Raw genomic sequence first — 24,335 nt, forward strand, 5'->3', positions numbered from 1 at the left:
CAAAAGAAGAACAACCATTTTATTGAATGTGTGCTTAGTTACTGATTTAATAATTTAGAGTAATTTAATGCTACCTATGCTTTTATGGTATTAATTTGCTATTATTCATATTTATGATATTATTGTATTTTTATTTTAGCTGTACACCGTTGTGAAGGTTTTATTACTGATGTGACGGTATAAAAAACCCAAATAAACTATAAACTGGTCAAAAATGGCTAAATGGTGCTGTGAAAGAGGCTATCAAAGTCAAAATGCATCTTTTAAAAAATGGAAAGCAGGGCCTGATTGAAAAAAAAAAAAAAAAGCATGTAAGCACTATAAATTAGATGTAAATCACAGAGAATTTGAAGAGACTTGCCAAAGAGCTTTGTAGTCCAACAAATACATAGAATTAGCACATTTTGTTGTTTTAGTAATTTTATGTATTTTGTTTTTTCTATCTTGCTTATGGGGTTTTTTTATGTAAATTAGTTTTTATTGTTAATTATACAAAGCAAACAATCAAATCACAGGTTCATTGAGTTTACAATCATAATCAACAATTATTGCCAGAACAATACAAACTTCCAAAATTCTGCTCAGCCCCCATCATTTCCCCTCCCTCCCCATCCCATTGTCACATATTAGAGCTTATACTGGAAACATGAAATCCATATAGCTCTTAAAACAACTTGAAAGAACATCTGACTTCTAGCTTTGTGTGGGAGTGTTGAAATATACCGTAGCCATATGTCCAGTATCATTTTATTCCCCTTAGAGTGTGCTGACTTACAAGCCATTTGTTCCATTATGAGTAAAGTATGCATTTTATTACTTGAAAAGTAACAAAATACATACTTTACTTGTTATGGAGTAAAAAGATAATAAATGGACCATCTGGTTGCCTCCAGAAGTGTCCTATTTCTATCTGTGCCAGCAACAGTGTTACATTTCTTGGACCCAACGATAGGAAAAACAGCCTTACCTGAGCCCATGCTAAGATTGGATGCCAGCGGAGGATAGCAGGATCCCAGTCCAACCTGAGTCTGAGTTAGAGATGACTGTCTCCACAGAATCCAAGTCCAGAGGTAGACAGAAGGCGGCAGACCCAAATCCAATCCAGTCCAGGTCAAAGGCAGGCTACTGGCAAGGGCAATCCAAACCAGTCTGGGTCAAGGGCAGGCAGTAAGCGAGAGATATCCAAAATCCAGTCCAGGTCACAGGCAGGCAGCAGGCAAGAGGAATCTAAGACAACCTGGGTCAAAGCAAAGGCAGGATCAGCAGGTAAACAGGACCAGCACAAGCAAGCCTGTAGCCGAGGCAAGGCTTGTGCTAGATCGCTGGAATGATATAGGCTGGATTTCCCATGCTAGTGCAGGGACCGTTGGGAGGCACAGCCAGACTGCTGCGCAGGTTGGACAGTGTTGGGCGGCTATGACGCCGCTGTTGCTTCGTGCTGCTTCGGGAGGCCGTCGAGGGAGGGTAAACCCGATTCTTGGCGGTAACAGTACTTCCCCTGCAAGGCCCTCTCCTCTGCCTTTTAGGTCCAGGTTTGAGAGGGAAATGTAAATGAAAATCATGGATTAACTGAGGAGCCTGGATGTTGCTGGCTGGTATCCACAAGTTCTCCTCCGGTCCATAGTTTTTCCATGAAATTAAATATTGAAGATTCCGCCCCTTACGTCTAGCATCCAAAATTTCATCAACTTCATATTGCGTGTCCTCCTCCACTATCATGGGTGATAGTTGTCTTGGCCGTCTAGAAAACTTAAGCAAGACTGCTGGTTTGAGGAGAGATATGTGAAACACATCAAGAATTCGAGGAGTTGGAGGTAACTGCAGCTTATAAGTAACTTCCCCAATCTGTTTCTCGACTGGGAATGGTCCCACCAAATGAGGAGCAAACTTCAAAGGCAAAGGTAGTCTGAGATTGCAAGTGCTTAACCAAATCAGTTCTTCTGGGTGAAATTGAGGAGCTGGTCTTCATTTTTTCTCTGCTTGTCTTTTTGCTTTAATTGCCACCTGATGCAATAGGGTCAGAGTGTTTCTTCATAGTTTCTTTAAGTTTGGGTAGTCATATCTATCGCAGGGCAAGATGAAGATGTAGCAAAGGGTAACGGTATATGCGGATGATGTCCAAAGACAAATAGAAGGGGGATGTCCCTGTAGTCTGAGTGATGTGATTGTTGTGACACATCTCAGCCCAAAGAAGTAGCGAGGACCAATCATCCTGTCATTGGTTCACATAATAACGCAAAAAAGTCTTGAGTGATTGGTTAGTCCATTCCACCAAACCATTAGTTTGAGGGTGGTAAGCAGAAGAAAAGTCAAGCTGTATACCAAATTTCTTGGTCCCAAAGAACAAAGCGGAAACTGATCCAAGATAGCTATGCAGCGATACAAAAAGAAGATTTATGTATAAAAGGACATTTATTAGTTCTTGCCTGACTCTGGCTGAGTTTCGCTCACTATCGGAGCTGCCTCAGGGGCTACTAAAACCAAATATAAATATAATTAAGAACATATAGATAAAAAACCACATACATAAATATATGTGAAACCAAATGAATGTACATACATGTAAAAAATTGAATCGAATCATTATACAATTAAAAAAAGTAAAATCACGTGAATAAATGTATGAGTATACATGGACATCAAAAAGAACATATATAAATTATATAAATGACCAAAAAATAATAAAATTATCATACAATATACATTAAAATTGAACATAAAATTAAGAAAAAATATCAAAGTGTATGTGTGCAAGAATATCATAATAGCAGATACAAATCAGTGCAAAATCAAGATAACATGAATCTGGTGATGAAAAGGGGGGGGGGGGGGGGAATCTACAGTGGAACAAAAACCAGTGGAATCGAATACCTGTGCAAAAGAACTCTTGATAGAATGACTTCAGTCAATAAGTCAAAACATCCATGTAATTCCTCTGATGTTTTAATGAACTACAAAATCAACTCAGAGGCACTCAGCAAATTATTATGCCCACACTTATTTTATTATCCACTTTTTAACTTGATTCCCATTATCACAATTATTAGACCACGTGCCATTTAAAAACATACCCCTATCATTCATACATTATCCTACATTCACACTATGCATACAACACTTCAATTAAAATGCTCCAATATTCATCAATATCTTCACCAGCAAAAATCTTCTTATTTGTTACATTGCTTATGTCCTACGCTGATGACTCTGATTACTTATCTGTTCATTATATTGGAATGACTAATATTCACAAATACATTGCATTGCTTTCATATTATACAATAAAACATAATTCAATGATATGTCTATCCATCTTTACAGGTGTTAATTATATATACATCCAAAGCTATTAATTGTGTATATATCAGACGAGAGCCTCGTTTCGACCTGCAAATCAGGGATATACTGTACGTGGTCTATCCCATTCCAACGATATCAGCTTGATGACGTATTGTATGGATATATACAAACATCCGTTACACTAATATGAACAATACGTCATCAAGCTGATATCGTTGGAATGGGATAGACCATGTACAGTATATAATTACACTGTTGAAAACTCATGTCTGATCTATGAATAAAGGAGGAAAGATATTTCATGATGAAAGTATGATGACATCACTAAGCATTGCAAATCCCTGAAGAAGCCCTGATTTCCAGGGTGAAACGAGGCTCTCGTCTGATATATACACAATTAATAGCTTTGGATGTATATATAATTAACACCTGTAAAGATGGATAGACATATCATTGAATTATGTTTCATTGTATAATATGAAAGCAATGCAATGTATTTGTGAATATTAGTCATTCCAATATAATGAACAGATAAGTAATCAGAGTCATCAGCGTAGGACATAAGCAATGTAACAAAAAGATTTTTGCTGGTGAAGATATTGATGAATGCTGGAGCATTTTAATTGAAGTGTTGTATGCATAGTGTGAATGTAGGATAATGTATGAATGATAGGGGTATGTTTTTAAATGGCACGTGGTCTAATAACAATTGTGATAAAGGGAATCATGTTAAAAAGTGGATAATAAAATAAGGGATAGATTTTATAAAAAGCGCACGTGCATACTTTTGTTCACGCACCAGGCGCAAACAAAAGTACGCCGGATTTCAATAGATACACGCGGCTACGCATGTATCTGTTAAAATCCGGGGTCGGCGCCCGCAGGCTGCCCAAAATCGGCAGCCTGCGGGCGCCGAGCTGCGCAGCCTGCCTCCGTTGCTTCCACCCCCTGCACTTACCCCTCCCTAACCCACCCCCCGGCCCTATCTAAAACCCCCCTACCTTTGTTGCACAAGTTGGCAGGCGTAACTTGCGTGCACCGGGCCGGACGCTGGCACGCCACGGTGGGGGCCGCGGCCACGCCCCCGGAATGCCCCGATGACGCGCCAGCCACGACATGCCCCCCGTCCCGGGGCTTTGTGCGCACCGGCAGCCTATGCAAGATAGGTTTGGCGCGCACAGGGGGGGGTTTGGGGTAGGTTTTCGGAGGTTACGCGCGTAACCCTTTGAAAATCTACCCTTAAGTGTGGGCACAATAATTTGCTGAGTGCCTCTGAGTTGATTTTGTAGTTCAGTCAATAAGCAGCATGGTTTATGTATGGTTATTCTTAAAGAGACAACTTGGTGTTAGAACAAGACTCAGTTCTGTGTAGGAAAACGAAATGGAAAAAAAGGGGGAAAATATGTAATTAGAGAGACAAAATAAATGATCTGTAAAAAAGCGGAGATAGTTAAATATATCCTCGTGTAAGTCAAATTGCTCTTGACATAATAATTTAATCCTCCAAAGTGTAGTTCAAGTCGCTCTAGACATAATGATTAATTCTCCAAAAACAATAGAAGGGTGTATTTTATGATTAAAAAATGGTGTGACTCATGCCTAAACTAAGAATAAGGCTGTGTGTGACAAATTATGATCATTTATTCGAGTGCACCTCTTAAATTATAAGACCCAGACGGTTTTGTTTTCATCAGATAGGGGTAAGTCTGTAATGAAATCAGTCGTGATATGAGTCCATGGCTTGTCAGGAATGGGCAAAGGTTGTATCCAACCCCAGGGTCGTGTCCGGACACTTTTGTGCGCGGCGCATGTAGGGCAGGACTCTACAAATCTCTTGGAATCCTCTTTCCATTGAGGCCACCAATAACGACGATTAATGAGTTCCCTAATGCGTAGAAGCCCTGGATGACCCACCACATGGGAATCTTGAGCCCAACGCAGAACTCTCTCCCTCAAACGCTTGGGTACAACTGTCTTACCGATTGGAGCTGTAAAAGTAGCGGCAATCATAATCCGGGCAGGAGTAATAATATGACGAGGTGAGCTGGAGTGTCATCAGAGAGGAAGCTTCTAGATAGGGCATCAGCTCATTGATTCTTCTCGGCTGGTCGAAAGAGAGGCTTAAAGTTAAAACAACTAAAGAATAAGGCCCATCAAGCTTGCAGAGGATTCAGGTGCTGTGCATGCAAGAGGTATGCTAAACTTTTGTGGTCTGTATAAATAGTGATAGGATATTTTCCCCCTCCAATAAATGTCTCCACTCCTCGAGTGCTAACTTAATGGCTAAAAGTTCCCAATCACCAATCGCATAATTTTTCTCTGCCGAAGAAAATTTTCTAGAGAAGTATGAACAGGGGCAAGATTCTCCTCCTCCAATCATTGCAAAAGGATTGCCCTGACCCCTAGGGCGGAGGCATCTATTTCTATAATAAAGGGTCTTCTTGGGTCTGGACACCGCAGGCAGGGATCCTGCTAGCATGGCATCTGGGGCCTAGTTACGGACATCAGTCCCCTTCTTGGTCATAGCAGTGAGAGGTGCCACTAAAGTTGAGTAGCTAGGGATAAATTGTCGATAGTAGTTTGAAAATCCCAGGAATCGTTGTAAGGCTTTAAGGCCTACTGGTTGAGGCCAGTCCAGAATTGCCTGGAATTTCTCAGGATCCATTTATAGCCCAGTCCGTGAAATAATGTATCCCAAAAAGGGGAATTCCTGCATATGAAACATAAATTTCTCCAGACTGGCAAATAACTTATTTTCCCGGAGACGTTGAAGGACTTGTCGTATGTGGAGGATGTGTTGGTCCAGTGATTTAGAAAAGATGAAGATGTCATCCAAATAGACAATAACGTGTGAGCAAAGAAGATCCAGAAAAATATCATTAACCATGGCCTGAAAAACAGCTAGTGCATTGTACAAACCGAAAGGCATTACTAGATTATTAAAGCCATTTTCCACTCGTCCCCTTCTCGAATTCGCACTAGATTATAGGTACCTTGAAGATCTAACTTAGTAAAAATCTGTGCTCCTTTAAATCGGTCCAACAACCTGGTAATGAGAGGAAAAGGATATCCATTCTTCCGATGATGGCATTCAGACCATGATAACCGATGCAGGGATGAAGAGCGCAGTCTTAAAAAAAAAAAAAGAACCCGGCCCCTGCCGGAGAAGAAGAGGGCCTGATAAAGCCATGCACCAGGTTTTCTTGAATATATTGGTTCATGGCCTGTGTTTCTGGTTCAGGAGTGTGTATATTCTCCCGCGAGGGGGAATTTTCCCAGGAAGTAAATCAATGCTGCAATCATAGTCACGATGTGGAGGGAGCTTCTCTGCTTGTTGCTTGCTGAAGGCATCAGCGAAATCGGCATATTGGTAATCCAGAAAGAATGAGTCCAGTAGCGGGGTTTTGCAAGGAAGAAGTTTAACGGAGAGCAGGCAATTGCGCAGACACTTTGAACTCCACTTAGTCAATTGCAGGGTATCCCAGGCTGATGAAATCTTAACCACAGTAGGCCTAGAATGATTTGATTTACAGATGATGGTAAGATGTAAAAGCAGATAGTTTCTTGATGCAGGACTCCCGTAGTCATGGTAAGAGATTTGGTAATGCGCAAAATCCTATCCACCAAGGGTTGTCCAGAAACAGAAGAAATAGTAAGAGATGTTTTAAGTGGTTCTGTAGGAATCTGAAATCATTCTTCAATGAAGTTCCCGGCTGCACCAGTATCCAATAAGGTATGCAGATGAATGGAATTTTTGAAGATGGACAAAGTCACGGGAACCAAGAATTGGGGAGAGGAAATCACATGACCTAGGGAGGCCTCTCCCACCAAACTTAGGTCCGAGAGTTTCCTGGATTTTGGGGGCAGGACTTGGCATAATGATTGGTTCCTGCACAGTAGAGACAGAAGTTCTGCTGTCATCGTCACTGCCTTTCCTCAGAGGAGATCCTGAACCAATCAATCTGCATAGGTTCTTCTAAGGAGGTGGGTACCTCTTGTGGTTTGAGAGGAATGAGACAGCGCTGAAATGATGGTGCCAATCGAAGTGGGTGGCGAGAAGCGGTCCTTTCTCGCAAATGTTCCTGAAAGCGAAGGTCTATATAGATGGCTAGATGGATAAGATCCTCAAGGGATTCTGGTGGATCACAAGTAGCCAATTCATCCTTTATGGAATCTGAGAGACCTTGATGGAAGATGGCAATAAGACTCTCCTCTCTCCAACGAAGTTCAGTGGCTAGGGTGCGAAATTGAACCTTGTACTCTCCCACAGACCTGGGTCCCTGACTGATTTGGAGCAACTCTGAGGCTGCAGAGGCAGTCCTGCCTGGTTCACCAAAGACCAAACAAAAATCCTTGAGAAACTGGTCCAAATTATTTAACAGTAAGTCATCGTGCTCCCATAGTGGAGAAGCCCATGCCAAGGCCGGCCCTTCTAAGAGGGAAAGAATGAAGGTAACCTTGGTTTTATTGGAGGGAAATAATGGAGCTTGCAAGGAAAAGTACATTTTGCATTGATTTATAAATCCACGGCAGAGCTTCGGATCTCCATTGAAACGGGGAGGAGGAGGTAACCGGAGAACAGAACTGGGTGGTGTTGGAGATACCGGAGGAGTTGCTACAGCCAAGGCATCCATATGAGCGCCTAACCTTTCCAAAACTCTTTTTACTTGATCTAGGACTCCTTGTTGCAGTTGAACTCTAGTAGCAAGACCTGGAATGGCCTTGCAAGGCTATCAAATCTACCGGGTCCACGGCCTCGGCTATCTGTTATGTTTCATGGACCCAATGATAGGAAAAACAGCCTTACTTGAGACCAGGCTAAGATTGGATGCCAGCGGAGGATAGCAGGATCCCAGTCCGGAGTCAGAGATGGCTGTCTCCACAGAATCCAAGTCCGGGTCAGAGGTAGACAGAAAGTGGCAGACCCAAATCCAGTCCAGGTCAAGGGCAGGCAGCAAGTGAGAGAAATTCAAAATCCAATCCAGGTCACATGCAGGTAGCTGACGAGGAATCCAAGGCAATCAGAGTCACAGGCAGGCAGCAGACAAGAGGAATCCAAGACAATCCGAGTCACAGGCAGGCAGCAGACAAGAGGAATCCAAGACAATTCAAATCACAGGCAGGCAGCAGACAAGAGGAATCCAACAATACGGGTCAAAGCAAAGGCAGGATCAGCAAGGAAACAGCATCAGCACAAGCAAGCCTGTAGCCATGGCAAGGCTTGTGCTGGATCGCCGGGAAGATATAGGCTGGATTTCCCGCGCTAGCGTGGGGACAGTCAGGAGGCACATCGACGTACAAAAGGGGGCGTGGAGCCAGCCAGCCCCGCGGGTCAAATGATGCCGCTGTTGCTTCTGCTGCTTCGGGAGGCCATCAAGGAATGGTAAGCCAGATTCGTGGCGGTAAGAAACAGTAACTTCCTTACCCACATCCATTGAGAGGAGGAACAATAAGAGGAAGAATGGATAATCCCCCAAATAATGGAGATAAAACCACAAATTAGGGTAAAGAAGTGACTCATTCTAAATATGAATATATCTTTTGCTAGTAAACTTGAATTTTGGGACATAACTAGAAGAAGTGTCCCAAGTTCTATCTATATCTATATATAGAACATATATATGGCTGGCTCCACGCCCCCTTTTGTACTTCGATGTGCCTCCTGACGGTAACAGAGTACAACCCCATGTATGTGCTTCCCTCAATTAAAGATCTGTATAAAGAGGATATTCTATGTCTCCGAGGGTCTTCAATGTGAAAACACTCCTGTAATAATATCTAGTTGTCTTTAATCAATTCAGATCAATCTAACGACATCACATAATGTCGAACTTGGAGATAGGTGAAATAATCTTTACCACAGTTAGCTAACTACCCATAAACCTTGCCTTTTCCACCTGGAAAGAACATCTGACTTCATATCTTGGAGAAACATTCCATTCCCCAACACTGGTAAAAATAGTGAAATATTAAATTGTAATTTAAAATAGAGTAAGCCAATGTCAAGCTTTTCTTAAAGGGGCTATCAAGCAGTTATGACTCAAATGATTAGGTAATTGTCTTCCTAATCAGCACCGATTCAAATTGAAAATCAGTAAAGTAATTTGTACCTTGAAGCAAGTTTCCCACATGATGGAGGTTTGCTGCCAAGTTATATAGCTTCAAATTCGGTAGAACTAAGCCCCCTTTCCCCCAAGGTTTCATTAATTGAACTAGAGAAATCCATGTCTTCTTGCCTTTCCATAACCAATTCCTCAGTTTTCCCAAGAAGTTGAAAAGTCTATCTAAATAGAGAGGGAGCAGACCAAAGACATATAGCTATTTAGGCAACATGATCATTTTAAATAAATACACTCTCCCCATTAAAGATAAACTTAAAGGTGTCTGGGCTCATAATGTTGATTTAATGTGTATATTTTATGTCCTGTAAAGTTTCCAACTCACTTGGTAAATATATGCTTCGAAATTTTAATTGCATATCAGTCCATTTAAGAGGGAAAGTTCCCATCCAACCACATGCCTGCCAATTTCCCACTGGAAGTTCCTCAGACTTATCCAAATTTAATCTTAACCACTATTCCCCCATAACTTTGAAACATTCTAATCAATTTCTGCAAAGATTCCTCTGGGTCTGTTACATGGACTAATATGTTGCCCACGAATGCTGAAAGCTTAAATACTTTCAGGATCCACCATTTTACCCTTTATACAAAGGTTTTGGGTTATATCACTTAACAAGGGATCTAATGTTAAGACAAATAAAAGTGGAGATAAGGGGCAACCTTGTCGAGTTCCTCTGTATAAACTGAATTCAGGAGATAAGATGACATGTACCAAAATTCTAGCTCTATGATTAGCTTATAAGAGGGGTCGGGAACCTTTTTGGCTGAGAGAGCCATGAACGCCACATATTTTAAAATGTAATTCCGTGAAAGCCATACTAACTACAACCCCCCACCCTCCTGACCTCCCCAAGACCTACCAAATTAATTTACTACAACCCCCCACCCTCCTGACCCCCCTAAGACCTGCCAAAAGTCCCTGCTATGGAGATGGAAAATACTGAAGAGCTGCACTTCCTGCAGGGGTATATGTACTAGGGGCTGACGTCAGATTGAAATCTGATCCGTCTCCAACTGCTAGCAGGAGTACACTATACCCATTGATCCTGAGTCCATCTGCTACACGCTAGGAAAGCTCGGTTTTAATTTCTCCTTCTCTTTCCCCTTCCGCACCAGCCATGAAGACATCATCCAGTGCAATGCAGGTACCATTAGAGTCAGCAGACTGTCCCAAAGCAAAATACATGCGATTTAGTCGGGATTGATTGCAGAAAACTATGGGTGATGGGATGGGAACCCAAGAGGGCAGCGATTCACATCTCTTTGCTCTCATGGCGTCACGTGATTCCCCTTTTATCAACTATAATTTATCCAGATAAATGGCTAAAAATGCCAAATTTGCCATTTAGATGGATAACTTTCGAGTTTTCAATCTAAATGGCTTTTGAATATTGACTGCTTGATGTCTGTGTATCATTACAACATCACAGATATGGGAATCATATTGTTTCACATATTTGTAAACATTTTCACATCAAGTGTTTCAAATACATCAGCTCATGATACCAGAGTATATATGAAATATTTATTAAATTTCTATGTACAAAAAATTGTTTTTAATATGATTATACATTTAGCATAATGCGCATACTGTATTTTAACATTTACACATATCACAATAAATAGTTGCTCTTAGACATATACAAACACTATAATCATGTATTTTACTACTGGACATATCCAACTGTGAACATATATTTTATACTAAAACATTCAGTATTTTATATTGTATATTTTTCATATGTATATTGTTATAACAAATTTCATTCATATGTCCCCTTCCTTTGTTATTCTATATATAGCCTACTACTCAAATGTTCCTCTCTCCTTACTCTCTTCCATCCTCCAAGTTCCAGTAACCCTCGTTCATTGTAACTCACCTCTTCTCTTCAATTAAGTTAACGTTAATTTACCCTTGTTCAATGTGAACCGATGTGATGACAGGCATCATGAATGTCAGTATAGAAAAAAAGAGTTAAATAAAAATAAATCATATCTAATACCTTATTAATCCCAAATCCCAGCCCCCACAATCATACACATACTCTCACCAACCGTATCACATTCACTACATATTCATTAATATAAAAAACACCTCATAAAATAGACCCATATAGTTCCCTTACAAAATTTTTTAAGATGATATAATCAATTTACTTTTAACTATTGTGTCCCTTCATTTATTATTACAATCCTTGCTGCTCCCTTCAAAACTGGTAGTAACTTTAATGAGGAGAAAGAAATTGGTCAGTATGGGGGTTGAACCCACGACCTTGGCGTTATTAGCAGCATACTCTAACCAGCTGAGCTAACAGACCACTTAGTGAAGAAGGTTAGGAGCTTTCAACTCGTGCAAGCATAATGATGCAACCTGAGTTTTCATGAGTCAGCAGAAAGGCGCAGACTCATACCAAAAGTATGTCCACTCATCCTGCTATCGCTCTTTCCTGGACAATACGTAGCTGAGCGTGTTGAGCATTCCACCCTCTCAAAGTCTTGTAAGTCACACCCGTATGTGTGGTGCTAAAAAAGGAGAATGTGCGTGTTATGGAGAGCAGATGGCCAGAGAATACAATGCAGGGCTGTTTGTCATCTTGTCTCTGTGGCGCAATAGGTTAGCGCATTCGGCTGTTAACCGAAAGGTTGGTGGTTCAAACCCACCCAGGGACGGACTGTGAGCTTGCTTTCCAAGCTCAGAACAAGGTGTGTGTTTTTCTCTTTGCTTACATTAATGCACCAGCACTGATAGAAGAGGAGAGTCCAGGCCTCTAGGATTCTATGGTAGTTTCTGAAAATGGTGTTGGCTTCAGTAGTGTAAAAGAACCCTGTGTGTCAGTCAGCCTTTGGGAAGGTGAAAGTTGTTGGGTGGAGGAAGGAAAACAGTGGCCTTTTTGCTACAAAGACGCGATAATCCACACCATTACAACTTTTTAAGCAGTATCAAACACCCTAGTGATTCTGCATCATTTATTATCCCTGATTCGGTGGTAGTGTGTGAGAAAAGGTAGTGAAAAACCATAACTGAACAATAAATCCACTAAAAATGCAGGCTGTCCTGTCCATAATCAGTCAGCATTAAAAGGCAGTGTCCCTATACTATTCATCTGTCAAACGATGCTTCATTTGAACTCCTATTGATTCTTAATCTACCTCCTTTCAGGCCTTTCTTTGTCATGAAAGACAATATGTGGTAGCACTTCATTAGTATGACGTGGATTGCTCTGCTTGTTCATTGTTTAAAGGACGAGGAAACTGATCGCAGGCAGTCCCTGAAAATACTGTTTGTATCTGTGGAGAAAGTATTGGTGTTTCATCTTCTTCCTTCTATTCTCCCTCAAGGAAAAACAGTGGCCAGATGAGTGCACGGAGGAGAGAGAGGAAGCTTTGTGTGATAGGAAACCCATTTTGAAGCGTGTTTCGTATTCCCTGGCTTACATAAAGCTAGAGAATTTTGTTCTAGTTCCTCTAGGTGTTTGCTTAACAGGTGTGTGGGTTTCTTAGTTATGCAAATTGAGGCATCTTTTAAAGTATGGTACAAATAATCAGACAACGGGCAAACACTAAAGGGATTAAACTACCCCTTAATCTCCATCATGTTGTTGTTTTGCTATTCCAATGCTGTGTCAGAAGCTATATTTAGGCCTTGCTGCTCCCCTCAAAACTGGTAGTAACTTGTTTAATACATGTATAGTTTTCCCTTCTTCTTTAGACAGACTGTATTTCAAAACTTCTCTCTCTTCCTCCACATGTCCCAGTTCCTGAAACATCATAGTCTCAAAAGCAATTATTAATGCACTGGGGGGTTCCTTAGGCATCCATCCTGATGCCTTCACAAATTTATTTTCCACCAGTTGTTGTCCATCAAAAAATTATTTTAGTCTGATTCTACGGAAAAACTTTTTCAACTCAATCCTAGTGGTCAAAGCGTCATGTTTATATGTAGGGATAAAGGATAAACCCCTATTTAATAGACATCATCTCTGGGGGGTACATTTTGGTAGATAAATGAACGACTATATATAACTAACAACACTGAATCTGAGCCTATTAGTCTTGATCAAGGTGTCCCCCAGGGCTCATCACTCTCTTCTACCCTCTTTAACATTTACATGCTTCCCCTAACCACCCTTCTCACCAACCTTGGTATCAAGCACTTCATCTATAAAGATGACGTGCAAATCCTCTTTCCCTTCTCTGACTCCCTCCAAACCGCTCTCCAAAACTGGGAATCCTGCCTCTCCTCCATCAACCACCTCCTCACAAACATGCACCTCACTCTCAACCCACAAAAAACGGAACTCCTCGTTATCTCCAACAAACATCCTTCTCCCCCTATCCCCCTCTCTCACTCCTCCACTTCTTTCCCGTCATACACCCGTAATCTTGGTGTTCTTATTGACAACCAACTCACTTTCAAACCCTCCTTAAATCTATCATAAAAGACTGCTTTTTCAAGCTACAAACGATTAAAAAAAACTCAGACCTTTATTACATTTTTCTGATTTCCACACTGTACTCCAGTCTATTATTTTTTCCAAAATAGACTACTGTAATGCTCCTCGGCCTTCCCTCCACTAATACTAAACCGTTACAACTACTACAAAATGCTGCTGCACGTATTCTAACTCCAAAAAAAGAGACCACATTACACCAACTCTTATTGAACTTCATTAGCTACCAATACAATCACGAATACTATTCAAAACACTTTCCCTCATCCATAAAAGCCTTATAAATGAAAACCTCCACTGGATCAACCCGCCTCTCCTCCCCCGCACGTCCACAAGACCCACTCGCCCTGCCCTCCAAGGATCACTCCGCACGCCCTCAATCAAATCCACCAAACTTACCTCCACTATGAACAGAGCCTTTTCCCTTGCTGGCCCTACCCTATGGAACTCCTTACCTCCAGACTTACGCACAGAGACCTCCACTCCTAAATTCAAGAAAAAACTAAAAACATGGTTGTTACTTCAGGCATAACCCCTCACAATCCTCCACGAAGAATTCCCAAAATTCCTTTATTTGAACCTCTGAGTTATTATAACAGTAGCAGTCTCTACTCTCTACCTCCCCGTCATCCTCAACCTCTGGTACCCCCCTGTTTACCCTAGTATTATTACCTTTCCCTTCTCCATTCATATTCTCACTATCCACCCATTTTCCTATTTTTACCCCAGTTAACTCCCCGGCCTCTAACGTTCCTCTCCTTGTGCCCCTCGTTCCTCTGTTAAACCTCCTTGCACAGAATTGTGTTTGTGATACTTTCATTGAGCTCACTCACGATCCTCTCCTCTTGATTCTTATTTAAACAATTTATCAGCTCAGATGTTGTTCTTACCTCCTTGTAATTGATCCAATAGTGTCGCTCTGGAATGACCATGAACTGCTGTACATTTTGTATTATAGTTCACCTTATCTAGTATTCTAGTTCATTAGCTTTACATGTAACACATAGCTCCTCGAATTTAACATTTAGTTATTCTACTGTTCCTTGCCTCTTATAGTTGTTACTGTTCCATGTAAGGGCTCTGCCTATATGTAAATGGCTCCGCCTAAATGTTCCTAGTTATATGTAAACCGATACGATGTGCAAACGGCTATCGGTATAGAAGAAACTCTAAATAAATAAATAAATAAATAAATAAATATTCTGTCTGTATTCCCCACAATTATCTCTTTTTAACGTCGAAAATTGTACGGTTCCCGATTCGTGATATCCCTCTTCCACCTTGTACCCTGTTGGGCAAAAAAGGTTCCCTATTCTCCCTATCCCTACTAATGGCTGCAGTACTTTCTATTGCATTTTCAGGCATTCTAAATTCTACTTTTCTACCACTACCCCGTGATACAGTCATGCCTTTATCATCATCCGATGATTCATCTGAGGAGGAAAAATCCCCTCTATTTTTACCTCTCCCTTTCCGATTCACTTGCATCCAAAAGTATTTATTTATTTAGAAGCTTTTCTATACCGATATTAGTGGGTACATCATATCGATTTACATCAAACTGAAGGCTGAAATTATATACAATAGGGAAGGGGGATGGGATTGCAGAGAATAAAAACTAGAGAAATAACTAAAGAAAAGCGAGAAAAGAAACTGCAGAGAAATAACATAACATAATAACGTGAGTAAACCCCTATTTACCTGCGGAAATCCCTTTGAAAACTGCCCAATAGGAGTAAAATTTGATCACATTCAGAGCTATTTGTTTCAAAATATTTCCTGCAGTAAGTAGTGATATAGTTATTCATCCTTAATCTCCATCATGTTGTTGTTTTGCTATTCCAATGCTGTGTCAGAAGCTATATTTAGGCCTTGCTGCTCCCTTCAAAACTGGTAGTAACTTTAATTCTTCATGGTGTGAACCATTAGGTCCAGGAGTCTTACTAATATTAAATACTAACAGCATTTGTCTTACCTTGTATATATATCAAAATCCATTTGTTTGTAAATTTAACATTTTTACCACTGACATGTGCAATTTTATTTGCTCTAAACTGTTTTGTTTTTATAAGTTTTAACCCACCTGTTACTTTGCTTTGTCTGAATTTGACCTGCGACTGTCTTAGGAGTCTTCAACTGGGCTAAAACTAGACGAGAAAGGAAGAAGGGAGAAAATGTGTAATTACTGCCGCTTAAAATCTGAAGCTTTTTAATTGTAAAGCTAACACATAAATCTTGATGGAAGCAAACTATAAACGCACAGTATTAAACCAGAGCAGGCAGAACTTTCCTTTCCACAGCCCCAATGCAATAACGTGCGCTAGGGTGTACAAGCACATCAGCGTATGCTTGTGCATACATTCTTTTGTGTAGGACTGCACTCCTGATGCACCAAAAATGGGGCACAAATTAGTATACTTCCATGGAAATACCATGTTAATCAAGGAATTAGCTATTACTCCCCAGGATAGAGACGTTTATAGCCTTAACTTAAGTTCTTTTAATGCTGGAAATTTAAATTCTGGTCAGAGGTGGAATACAGTTTCTGGGGCTAGTGTTAGTCTATGGTACTGGACATGGAGTACATTGTGTTGGATCCTAAAGAAACACAGAAATGATGGCAGAAGAGGACCAAACGGTCCATCCAGTCTGCTTAGCATCAGCCGTGCCATACAGGTCTCTCCTATAATGGTAGCATCTGCCGAACTATATAAGTCAACTTCATACTTACTTTCCCAAACCATTCACTGCCGGTGGGGGCTGCCGGAGAGGCAGCCCCCACCGGCAGTGAATGAATTCATTCATCCAGGCGGAGGAGCTCAAGGCGTGACGTCACGGCATGTGACTGCCTTGAGCACCGAATCGCAGGGGTCGCACAGGTGCGCATTCATTCACTCATCCAGGCGGATGAATGCGCGTCTGTGCGACCCGGCCTAGATTTAACACGCGACCACCCGCCCCCCGGGCCGTCTGAAACTAATGCGCGTCCACCCGCCCCCCCCCCCCCCCACCTGGAACAGGCGCCCACCCGCCCGTGGCCTAGATTTAACACGCGACCACCGGCCCCCCTGGATCCCGCCGCCGGTCGTCTGAAACTAACGCGCGTCCACCCGCCCCCCCCGCCTGGACCCACGCGGCCCTCCGACAGGTATTTAAAAATTTTTATTTTTTTTTCTGACAGGTTTTGTGTGTCCCACAGCATTACATTTTCTCGATCATCTCTGTATCGCTTTTTTTTTTATTGTGTTTTATTGTTTTTGAGTATCTTAAGCGGTGTCGATGGATTTGTTACTAGACTCACAGTCCTAACACCTACTAGGGGGAGGCGGTAAACTAACACGTTAAGGCCGCGGCAAAACAGCGGGTTACTAAGGAGATAATCTGAGCGCGCGTTACGGTATCGGAGGGGAATAGCTAATTCCTTCATTATACAGCATTATACACCTAATTCGTTCATTTACATGCCGCGTGCGGAAAGGGTTATGCGTCTGTTTTAAGAAGCGCTAAGGACGCGTGAAACTGGAGACTGTATCACTGAATCGCCTTACGCGCCCGAATTGTGCACTCCGAGCACGTTACAGACGGGCAATCTTCGACCGAACGATACTGTATCGACCTGCAAATTAGTAGCAGGGTTGGTGAGTGCAGGGGGTCTTGCTCTGTCTAGTCCCTCTGTGAGAGAGTGGGGTTGTTTAGGGAAAGCTGGGAGAAGGTGCTTAGTTAGTATTTAGATGAATAACTGTATTAGGAATTTCACTGTATTATGATAGATTTTCTGCTATTTTATTGCATTGTATTTCATTGTACTGTTAGCTCCTTGGGTGTTTTTGAGAACAGCGGGTGAGAAATTTAAGAGAATTAGGAAGGAGTAAATCAGTTTGAAACAATTTTTTAATGCACAAGCTTTATCTGGAAGCATCAGACCAGGAAATACTGTATCAAGGAAGTTATAGAAAGCATTAAACAGGATTTCACTATCTCAGATTTAGCAACACTAAATATGGGAATTATGTGTTCTATTTTTTTAAAAATATTTTTGTGGATATTTTTTCCTTGTCTGTGCACTCTTGAGCACTGTATGAACAGGCAGTAAGGGGCTTTTAAGTTCCATAGTATGTGAGTACCATAATCACATCAGTGGGACTTGTGAAGTCAGAGAAGTCTGTTCTTCAAGTGAAAAAAAATTGAATAAAAATTATTTCAAACAAAGAACTGTCCATAAAATAAAAATTAAGCTCAACAGTCAGAAACCAAACCACTCACTCATAAAAGTAATAATTCTTCTAGTTGCTTTACTTACACATTTCAAATTCTTCATCACTGGAATCTAAGATAATAACCGTGGGTCTGCAAAGTTAAAGTACAAAATCAGTGTCTAACTAAAAGTAAAATATATGAGCAGTTTTATAAAGTGTAGAAGATGAGGTCCTTAGTAAATCACACTTGTGATTATACACTGCACGTCTAAAAGGCATTCAAGCTGGCCAGGGTATTGAAAATTCCCATAACTTGATAATAAGCTAATTCCAGGAGACCAAGGGAGCATAGTAATATAATAAATGAACAGAAGATAAAGACCCAAATGGCCCAACAAGTTACTAAGGGTGCAGGTTACCCCCATGCAGAAAATGTTACACCTAAAGTTAACAAATGAAAAAGAGTGTAGAAAGATGATAGTCCTTACAAGTTCATATCATTTGACCTCTTTATTCATAGCAAACTCCTGAAATTGATCAAATAATGCAGTTAAAAAGTGTCCCCTGACACCATGTTTCACCATAAAGGCTGTGTTGAGAGGGACAGAAGGGCTGTAATTTATACACTCTTATAGATACATTCTTCTCATGAGTTTGCTTTGAATAAAGAGGTCAAATGATATGAAGTTGTAAGGACTATCATCGTTTCTACACTCTCATTTGTGACTTTATATCGCGTGTGGACTTGCTCTCCGCTTGCTTTTTGGCACACCTAAAGTTAACACAGGTTACACCTTGATTCTTCATTTCCATTCTTTAGCCACTGGGGATCCCCTGCGTCATACAACAGTCAAATAGCTGAATTATATGTATATTTGGAGCAATGGAATTAAATCCTATATTTTCTTTACTTTCTCAGACTAATATGCATGCCTTACTAGCTATGAATGCCAGAACAAATCTTCTAGCAAATTTTACAAGTAGTAATATGGCTAGTGGCAAGATGCTCCCAAAAAGAGAGGGATGATTACAAGTACCATTAATGTATGAAAGCAAAGAAAACAAGAATCAAAGATCTACACATGTATACCCTAGAGGAAAGGCGAGATATGAGAGAGACATTTAAATATCTCCAAGGTTTCCCTGCATAGGAGGTGAGCCTCCTTCGATGGAAAGGAGGCTCTAGAATGAGGGAGAAAGGGGGTAGACTCAGCAATAGAGAGGGCAGTGGCTACATGGAATGGCTCCCAGTGGAGATGGTGGAGACAAAAACTGTATTTGAAATCAAGAAAGTATGGAATAAATATAGGGGATCTCTGAAGGAATGATGAGAATTGTAAAGATAAATTAGTTTGTTAGGCAGACTAAATAGGCCATACGGCCTTTTTCTGTCGTCATTTTTAAGAGTGAACTAAAACCTTTTAGAAAATGATTTAATAAATTGACAAAATAAAAAGAGAGAAATGTCTAGCAATAATACATCATTTAAATAAATAAGGCAAGTTATATTAATAAAGCATGAAATTCAAATTATATACACAGATCATTATTTATGGAGAATATAATCACATTTATTTAAACTTTTTTTTTTAAGAAAATGATTTATCTCAGTCTCTTAAGATGTGAATTTGTGGCTTTTGGCACATTGAGATTGCCAAAATTTAAACTATTTCAATGGATCATTCATTATTAAAATAAAGGTTATAAGCAGCCCACACAAAGTGAAAGTAACTGATGCAGGCATTTTGTGGAGGAAAATAAAGCAGAACTATGTCAAAATATTCTTTGTTGTCTGGGTTGGCCCAATGGTAGTGCTATGCAGAAGGGTGGGGTTAGATACCCAGGTGCGGCTGGGACTGGAGATTCTCGCAGAGGCAGCATTTATAGCTCCTGGTCAGGGTGGAGTATCAACTATTGTTCATTGATGACTCCTAGGCTAACACGGCTCCAGAGGAAAAGGAGAGAACCAGGCCCACCCCCCTACCTATTGACCGGTTCGCTGATAACCTGGTGCTTTGGGGGGGGGGGGGTGTTCCTCTGCCACTATCCCTCCCTGAGCCTTTCCTCCATGCACGCTTACCGGGAAGGGGGGGGGGGGGGCAGGGATGTGCGCTGTACCCGGATGCCGCTGCGAATCCCACTGGAGCCCATAAGACTTCGCGGGCCGCATGCACATGCGGCATCCAGCTTGAAGGTCCGCTGCGCCTCATGATGACTTGCACGAGCCTAATTTAAAGGCCCGGCCGTAGTCCCAAGGCGGTGCCATATTTGAGACGGCACTCGCATCAGTTGTGCCATAGGTACTCGGACCCGTTCTACAGCCTGGCCCGATTTAATGCTGCCCGGCCCGAATTTGCGGCTGCTATAGGCCCTCCCGACCATCTTCCATCTATTCAGCACTGTGGTCAGCAGATCGGTGGTGAAATGCGGTGGTGCAGGCGCTGTCCACGTGGCTGTGCAGAGGCCAGACTATCCCCCACCTCCCCCCCTTCGGAAGACAGCAGCCGGTAAGAGGAGGCCCATTCTTTTTCAAGAAAAAAAAAAAGGGGGGGAAGTGCCAGAGTTGGGGAGCAGCTAGGGCAGAGGCACTGCAAGCATGGTCGGGCCGGGCTGAAGACGTGTTGCCCGAGCAGGAGCTGGTGCAAGGGGTGAGGCCAAGAGCGAGGTTGGATGTGGGCGATGCGATCGGACTAAGCGCAGAGAGGGCAGAGCAGTAATCTGGGGCCAAAGTGGCTAACAGGTTAGGGAGGCACAGCCGGAAGTCACCCCGCAGGAGCACTCACCAAGGGGTGATACAGCGGCCATGACGCATACATTTCGTGAGGACACGCATCCCCCCCACGGGTACCTCAACTGCAGTGTCACTGGAAGGACCACAGATGTCTGGGTGCTACGGGCAGAGTCTCGCAACTGTCCCCAGAGGTCTTCCTTGGGCCAGGCAGGCCTTGGGGGGAGCATTTCCCACCGGATTCGGTGGGGGAACAGGGGGCCCACCAGGCCTGTAAAGGCCTGGACATCAACAGATGCAGGAGTGGACGATAGGGGCAAGCTCTCAGGCGAACAGTGTACAGTCGGTCCACGGAATCCCGGCCGCACAATGGCCTCATGGTTATCCGAGTTATCTGGGGGCATATTTGTACATCCCACTGCTCTCGCCTGCATACTTTAACACGGTCCTGGTGGCAGGATCGGCCGGTCAGGTCACTATCATGTGAGCAGACGGCACCAACTGGACGCAGACGGCACCAACTGGACGGAGGCTGCGCTGCAAACTCAGGGTGACGCCGTACCGGGGACGTTGTAAGTGCAATAGTGCGAGGACCCATCCGGAGGAGGATCCAGATCTACGAAGGTGCCATGTGGGACAGAGTCGTGAGAAGCAGAGGAGAGCGAGCATCCTCAGACAATGACCACTCCCGCCCGCGGGTCAGGAGCATTGTCGGAGGCCAGGACAGGTACACCCTTACCCAGCGAATGAACCAGCAGCTCTCCGCCTGCAGCGGGCAAGGCCCAAGGTGTCGAGAGTAGCGAAACAGGTAAAGGTACTGAAGGAGCGGTCAAGACAGGGTCAGTAGCGCAGAGCAAGAAGAGGATGCACAGCAAGAAGAGGGCCGCACGGAACAAGTCCAGCTCCAGCGATTCCTCAGAATCGTCCAGCACTGATTTGTCAGGCGACGAGGGCACGTCTAAGCCTTCAGCTGATCCAGATGAAGCAAATAGGGGACCTCCTGCGCTTACCACATTGTCACAGTTGTGAAACAGCGTTCCCAGAGCACTGCAAAGAAAGATAAAGAAGCGTATTTATGTAGATATTTTCACCTTACTAGAAGGGAGGAGGAAGAAAGGCGATAGGAAGAGGGGCAAGGGTCGGGATGCGGAGAGCAGGTCGGATGACAAGGTTCCTAGGAACATAGTCAATTGGACCAGGGCTTTCCTAAGGATGGTCAGCGTTGTGGGGCAGAATGATCCTAGCCATTACTGACCCATGTTGAGTTACGCTGACACAATAATAGAGGCTTATAGGGAGTACGAGGGGTGGGTATGGTTGAACTATGATGAGTGCTTTAGGAACAATATGGAGGAGAATAGGTTCATGTCATGGGGCACGCAAGATGTAGGACTCTGGCTACAGAAGATGGAGAATAAGGCACCAGATACGGGCGTGAGAGGTTCGACTGCCCATAAACCTAGCAGTCAGGTCGCCCCTTCTCCCGCCCCTTCTTCCGCCCCTGGAAATAGCAAGTCCATTTGCAATTTTCAAGATTGCAAGTTCAGGCACGCCGATTCAGTGTGCGCGGGGGTCCCATCTGGCAGTTCGGTGTAGCAAGAGGCTTAATGTCGGGAGTTCTACCAAAGCCAAATGAGGGCTAGTCGAATGGTAGAGCTCCAACTCAGATTAAATTGGGTAGTATGATGGGCATGGCTTGATTTATACCCCAAGCAATGTGCAGTGGTTAAGATCCTTCAGGGGTTTCGTTGGGGGTTCCGAATTCCTTTCTGGGGAAAATATTCCCAGGGATGCGGTTTGCAGCGCAAAACATGGGGGTCTTGCAGCAGAAGATTAGTGACTAGATAGCCCTGGGCAGGATGGCTGGCCCCTTCACGGGCCCACCGTTCGCAGAGATGCTTTGTTCTCTCCTGGCGGTGGTTCCCAAAATGGAGCCGGGTAAATTTAGGCTGATCCAAAACTTGTATCCAACCGGGGAGGTCCATTAATGGCCATCTGCCATGGGACGAGTGCTCCGTTCAATATGTGTCATTCGACAGCGCGCTAGCGCTGTTGAGGAGATGCGGAAAGAGTGCATTAATGTCCAAGACTGATATTGAATCAGCATTTATGTTGCTACCTGTACATCCGGGTAGTTTCCCCTCTGCTCGGTTTCTGATTCAAGGGGCAATACTTTTACGACAAATGCATGCCAATGGGATGTGCGATGTCATGTGCATCCTTCGAGTTATTCATTTCCTTTTTACAGTGGGTGGTCGAGCAGAGGGCTGGCATCCCAAATGTTATCCATTACTTGGATGACTTCCTGTTCGTCAGCCCCGGTGGATCAAATACTTGCGCTAAGCTATTAGGAAGATTTCTGGATACGGCCTCTGAGTTTGGAGATTCGTTAGCCAGGGACAAGACCGAGGGCCCCTCCACAATTCTGTCCTTCTTAGGCATCGAGTTAGATACTCAGGAGGTGGTATCCAGGTTACCAGCCGACAAGTTATGTAAGTGAAGGAAATGATTAGAAATGCGTTAGTGGCAAAAACAAAAAGATGACTATGAATGGCATACAGACACTCATCAACAGTCTTAATTTCGCGGGCGGAGTCATCCCTATGGGACGGGTATTTCTCCGTAGGTTGTCATGGACTACCGTAGGAATTAGCAGGCCGCATCACTTCATTTGTGTGTCTGCGGCCATCAAGAGGGATCTGCAAGTTTGGGCCAATTTTCTGGGTGAATTCAATAGAGTGTCAATCTGGCAGGAACCCCCAGTATCCAACCGCGATTTGGGTATATTCTCGAATGCCTCGGGCGCTTGGGGATTTGGGGTATACTTTCAAGGATCATGGTGCGCTGAACCCTGGTCGGTATCATGGAGAGAAAGAGGTTTAACAATGAACATACATTCCTCGAGTTATTTCCTATATGGGTGGCCCTAGTTATATGGGGTGATTGGCTGGCCAACAAAAGAATAATATTTTGGTGTGACAACCGAGCTGTCGTGGAAATTATGAATAGGCATTTTGCAAAGTGCCCTTTGGTTTGCGAGTTCTGCAGGGAAATAGTTCTGCAGTGTTTGCGCTTAAACGTGACCATTAGGGCGCGCTATGTGCCTGGTGCAAGCAATGGTGTGGCTGATATCCTGTCGTGCGCTAAATGGGATTCATTTTGCATGCAGGTTCCGAATGTGGACGAGGAAGCCACGAGGTTCCCAGAGTACCTATGGACCTTTGGGATGTGACCACCAGGGAATTGCTACGCAGTGCAGTTGCTCCTGCTATGTGGACCGCTTATTGTCGCGGATACAAGCGTGTACAAGCGTTCTTGAAAGGGCTTGTTTGGACACAGGGCCCGGTCCCAGCGGGCATGACTGTTCAATCGCTAGTGCAAAGGAAACTGGAGTCTCCAGTGGCGTGATAGCCAACCACCTTGCCAGTTTTGCTTTTTTCGCCAAAGTGCAAGGGTGGGGAGACACCACCAGGTCCTTTCTTGGAAAGGAAGATGCTTGCCAGGTGGGCTCGCAGGTTGGGTCATAAGAAGGACAGCT

At 43.1% G+C, this 24,335-nt stretch overlaps 1 protein-coding gene and 2 non-coding genes across 4 annotated transcripts in view; 1 reads left to right on the plus strand and 2 right to left on the minus strand.

The window, feature by feature from the left end:
* The window catches only part of GCNA (germ cell nuclear acidic peptidase), a 174,668-nt gene that overhangs the window by 81,419 nt on the left and 68,914 nt on the right, over positions 1–24,335 (minus strand). For both annotated transcript variants that reach the window (XM_029607210.1, XM_029607211.1), the window contains exons 4-5: positions 18,174–18,220; positions 15,957–16,020 (exon numbers count right to left, since the gene is read on the minus strand). In XM_029607210.1, the coding sequence (XP_029463070.1) occupies positions 15,957–16,020; positions 18,174–18,220 (111 nt within the window). The remainder of the gene's footprint in view (positions 1–15,956; positions 16,021–18,173; positions 18,221–24,335) is intronic.
* TRNAI-AAU lies at positions 11,667–11,740 on the minus strand. Its single transcript has one exon. It is a non-coding gene; the product is annotated as a tRNA-Ile (tRNA).
* Positions 12,019–12,092, plus strand: TRNAN-GUU. The gene has a single exon. It is a non-coding gene; the product is annotated as a tRNA-Asn (tRNA).

Source organism: Rhinatrema bivittatum, chromosome 6 (assembly GCF_901001135.1).
Source record: "Rhinatrema bivittatum chromosome 6, aRhiBiv1.1, whole genome shotgun sequence".
NCBI lineage: Eukaryota > Metazoa > Chordata > Amphibia > Gymnophiona > Rhinatrematidae > Rhinatrema > Rhinatrema bivittatum.